Source organism: Priapulus caudatus, unplaced genomic scaffold, assembly GCF_000485595.1.
Source record: "Priapulus caudatus unplaced genomic scaffold, Priapulus_caudatus-5.0.1 Scaffold297, whole genome shotgun sequence".
NCBI lineage: Eukaryota > Metazoa > Priapulida > Priapulimorpha > Priapulimorphida > Priapulidae > Priapulus > Priapulus caudatus.
In genome coordinates, this window is record NW_014577358.1 from 299,502 (window position 1) to 304,095 (window position 4,594).

Consider the following 4,594-nt stretch of genomic DNA (forward strand, 5'->3'; position numbering starts at 1 on the left):
TTTATTTTGTCATAAGATAGTGTGATTATGCATGACACGAAGTATTTGCTAGTCTAGTACTGGAGAAATTAGCGTTTGGGTGCGCATTGTGCGGCTTTAATTCTTGACTTCTTTTCCTACTTGGCGCATGAAATAAGAAAGCATTCTGGCAGTCGCGCGGCATGCGGGGGTGGGCACTCCTGGATTATACGATGCATTGGCCGTGGAATAACAGAATTTGGTATCACAGGGAGAGGCACCGCACACGCTTGCCAGGTGTAAGTCGCTTGCGGTGCCTACAAGTGACGAGTTCCTTCTTCCAAATTGTGTTCACAGTTTTGTTTATATAAAATCTACTGTATCGCGCTCCATGCTCGCGTCTGTCGTCACTTGCATTCGTATGTGTTTTTTATGCACGAAAAAAATTGTATATATTACAGCTTTAGCACTGCGCTCACATCGGCACCAACCGCATATACATGTCTACGCCGTTGTGTTAACGCATGAGATTTCCCGCTTGTCTACGGAGTGCAGCGGCCTCGCTATCTGACAGATAGACGACATACACGTGTTGTTGAGAAGTTTATACATTCTTACGGCCCGCATAGGCCACAAATATCGAACAATGACAGGGAACTCCGCTACAGTTCCATCTAGCATTCACGCTAACGACATCATTGATACAAAGAGTAGCACCTTTAAACATTGCACTAATTCATTCACTGCGGTCCCTTCAGAAAAGGTCAGCGTTGATGGTGATGTACACACGCACGCACGCACACACTCACTGACACTCACACGCATATATATATATATATATATATATATATATATATATATATATGGCAGCAGGTAGAAACCGACCATGCGATTCTGTGCCGTACGTGGTACGTGAGTGAGTGCGATGTTATAGTACACGCAATTTAGCCATTTTTCTGCTTCAAACGGGATACGACTACATGCTGAAATTTATCGAAAGCAAAACGGCAAAAGTTTTGAGTGAATATTGGATTTTGAATCTGTGGTTATTTAGCATGAATAACGTGTATGTCATGTATGCGCCGAAACTCTCCAAGTATTTTTAATTAATCCCTGTTCGATGATTATTCAGGCAGAAGCCCTCTGCTGTTATACAACATCTTCATGACCCTGACCAATATTGAAACAGAAGCAGCAATGGCGATCCGTCACGGGGGCGTGTTACCCCCGAGGGTCGCTGGAGAAACTCTGTAGCGATCAAATACAAATACAGTAAAGTGATACGTCGTATCTTTAAATCATCTGATCTCCCCGTCTGCGCCCATAATACAGTCTCCTGGTCACTCATCGGCAATGTTCAGCCATGTATATGTTTGCCCAAGGACAGCAAAATCTATTGCATTGGCAAAGGAGTAACGTCGCCGAACTTAGGTCATAACAAGGTCCTAAGTGGTTCGAAGAGTGTTTATACCCCGCAAAATATTTCTGCACTTATCTTCGTCGATCTAGTATATACAATCCGTGTGCGATGACTGGGAAAGACAAACACGCTGTCCCGGACAGAATTACAGGCGTCATTCATTTTTAACAGCCTTGAGCCACAGTTCCAGTCAATACAGTAAAACGACGGAGATAATTAAATACGCCTCGTGCGTCCTACAGGAGGCCCTCCTCCCTTACTAATCCCCTGATCGTCAGCTGCCAATGTTCGCCGGCATATCCTCAAGGAGAGTAAAAGCGAAAGTAAGAGCAAGTAAAGAGAAGAGAGAGAGAAAATCTCAGCGCTCCTCGGCAGTCACGTCTCCTTCTAGGAGAAGACCCGCGCGCATGCGCACAGCGATATTGCTAGACTCAGCCCGCCGACGTGCCTACGCGCGCTCGACGCGTCGTCCGCTTCACCGGCGAGCGCTTCCGTTTCCGGCAGCCACGCGAGCTCGCAGCCCATCCAGTCGCGCGCGGCGCTCTGCGGGTAATCCTCGGCGACGGCCATCTCCGTGTCGTCGAAAAGCCAGTACTCGTGCCGCTTGAAGAAGTACGTCTTCTCGTCCGTCCACTGAAAGGCGGCGTCGATGTTGTACGGCACGCCGCTCCACAGCCGCATGTCGCGCGGATAGTCGTACTCGACGCGGTGGTCATCCTCGTTGAATCGCCAGTACATCGTGCCGCTGAACAGGTATGTCTTCTTGTTGTAGCCCCACACCATCGCCGCGTCGACGCGCGGCAGGTCGGCAGGTAGTCCAAGGTCGCTGAGCGGCTGCGGGTAGCCCGACACGACGTCGACGCCGTCGAAGATCCAGTATCGCGGACCCTCGAAGATGACGATCGACTCGTCGGGCCGCTGGTAGACGGCGTCGACGCGCGTGAAGTCGCGCGGCGTCAGCGCGTGCCACATGTAGCGCACGTCGGCCGGGTAACTCTCGAAGACGTGTCGCGGCTCGCGCAGGCGCGAGAAGTGGCGCCCCCTAAAGATGAACAGCTCGCCGCGGATGACCGAGATCGCGTCGTAGTCGGTCGGACACGCGTCGATCATCGTCGGGCCGGCCGTCGTCGTCGTCGGAATTACCGCCGCCGTCGGCTCGCGCGGTGACGTCACTCGCGTCGTCGGCAGCGTCGGCGCAGGTCGCCGCGTCGGCTGCGGACGTCGCGGATGGTAGGGCTCACGTGGTTTCGTCGGTTTTCGCGGATCGTACGGGTGCTGGGGAGGAGGGGAGGGGGTTTGAGGTCGGGAGGGTGTCGCCGCTGGATAATAGGGCGTTTGTGGTCGGGAAGCGGTCGGCGGGGGAGGTTGCGAGCGGCTGTCCTTGTAGCCGTACAACTGCGTGATTCCCAGCATGTCGTCGTACGGCAGCTGCATCAGATGCTCGGCGCCTTGGTAGTAGGGAAACATGAGTGCGTTGACGTCATTCGAGTGCTCCATTCCTGCAAAAATGAGGTTTGAGAAAAAGGTTTTGCGATGGCGCGCGATCTTGCTCGCGGGTTTCCTTACGGTGATGTCTTCCATTCCTCGCCCCTATGGTAGCAGTATGTGCTATACGGTAGAGCTAATACCGCACGTATGCATGCACATGGTAAAGCCTTCTCTGTTCATATGCGCAAGTATGCGTCTCACATGTTAGCCATTACTTTCTCACGTGTGACTGGGCTTCAATCTGAGTAGTTTTCGTGCGAATGTCTGTAAACCGTATAGACGCATGATCGTCGTTGTCGTGCACAATTTTCACGATTATGCTTGGATTTTTCATAGTTGCTACAATTAATTAATGAAACCACCACACCGTTTGTGGCAAAATATTATACATACATACTATCAAGAGCCCATTAACCCCAATTAGATTAATGGGCTAATGGGGTTAATAGGCTCTTGATACTATATATTATGTTGAATTTAACATTATTTTGAAAATCATTACAAAAAAAACTGATATATGAAAACATAATTACTTAACTATTTGTGTACAGAAAAATTCTGATTGGCCGCTGCAGTCGCGCTAACCTACCCAGGCTGTGTCCGAACTCGTGCGCCGCCACGGCAAACAGGTTGACGCCCGTGCCGCCGTCCTTCGACCATTGCTCATCCTCGTCGAAGTGCGCGTCCCCGCCGCGATCGGGTCCCGGAAAGAAGGCGTGCGCGAGCACGCCAGACGCCCCGTCGAACGAGTAGCCGTCGCCATGGTAACCGCGCGCGAAGGACACACGAATGTCGGCGTCACCGCTCGGATGCGCGGGATAGAAGCGCAGCGAGGAGACGTCCTGCCACAGCTTCAGCGCCCGATAGACGATGTTCTCCACTTCGACGGGATGCACGTGCGCCGTGTAGGCGACCACCTTGTACGTCAGGTCCGTCTTGTGCCAGCGCGAGCCCTGGTGCACGTATCGCCGGCGACGTCCCCCGCCGCGTCGTCGCAGCCGCGAGAGGGCTGTCGTGTCCTTGTTTCCGCAGCGTGGACGCGCCATGAGCGCGCGCGTCGCGTTGTCGACGACGCCCGTCGGCGGCAGGCCGGCGTACTCCTGCATCGTCTTGACGGCGAGCGATATCTGCTCGTCGGTCAGCTGGCTGCCCGTCTCAACGGTCGCCTCGGGCAGGTAGCCGAACTGCATGAGGAAGCCCTGCGTCGCGTCGCTCACGGGCGCCGACGCGTCGTCGCTCTTGCGCGACGACCAGCCGCTGATGGCTGCTGCCGACGTCGCGCATAGGCAGGCGGCGCAGGTGAGCAGCGTCATGACGCAGAGATCGCACGCACTACGCGGCAGCGTCATCGTCGTTCGCGGTGGCCGGTGTTACAGCGGTAGCAGCACGCGTGCGAGGGCTGCCGTGCGAACACTCACTGCAGGACTGAGGACGGATGCAGATTCCCGGCTAATGTTCCTGCAATGGAGAGGATTTACATAGAATGGGTCACTGCAATCAATTAGACACGACCAGCATGAGAGTGCTCGAAAGTGTTGCCCGTGCATTTTCTCTCTTACACTCTCTGACTCACTATCGTTCTCTCTGTGTGTGTCTCTCTCTCCCCCCTCTCTCTCGCCCTCTCTCTCTCTCGCTCTCTCTCTCTCTCTCTCTCTCTCTACTCTACTATATATATATATATATATATATATATATATATATATATATATATATATATATATATATATA

General features: G+C 52.8%; 1 protein-coding gene across 1 annotated transcript in view; it reads right to left on the reverse strand.

Annotated features, from left to right (window-relative positions):
- Positions 1 to 550: 550 nt before the first annotated feature.
- The window catches only part of LOC106808701 (matrix metalloproteinase-2-like), a 7,432-nt gene continuing 3,388 nt past the window's right edge, over positions 551 to 4,594 (reverse strand). The window contains exons 2-3 of the mRNA XM_014811530.1: positions 3,456 to 4,324; positions 551 to 2,877 (exon numbers count right to left, since the gene is read on the reverse strand). Coding sequence (XP_014667016.1) covers positions 1,766 to 2,877; positions 3,456 to 4,215 — 1,872 coding nt within the window. The 5' untranslated portion in view covers positions 4,216 to 4,324 and the 3' untranslated portion in view covers positions 551 to 1,765. The remainder of the gene's footprint in view (positions 2,878 to 3,455; positions 4,325 to 4,594) is intronic.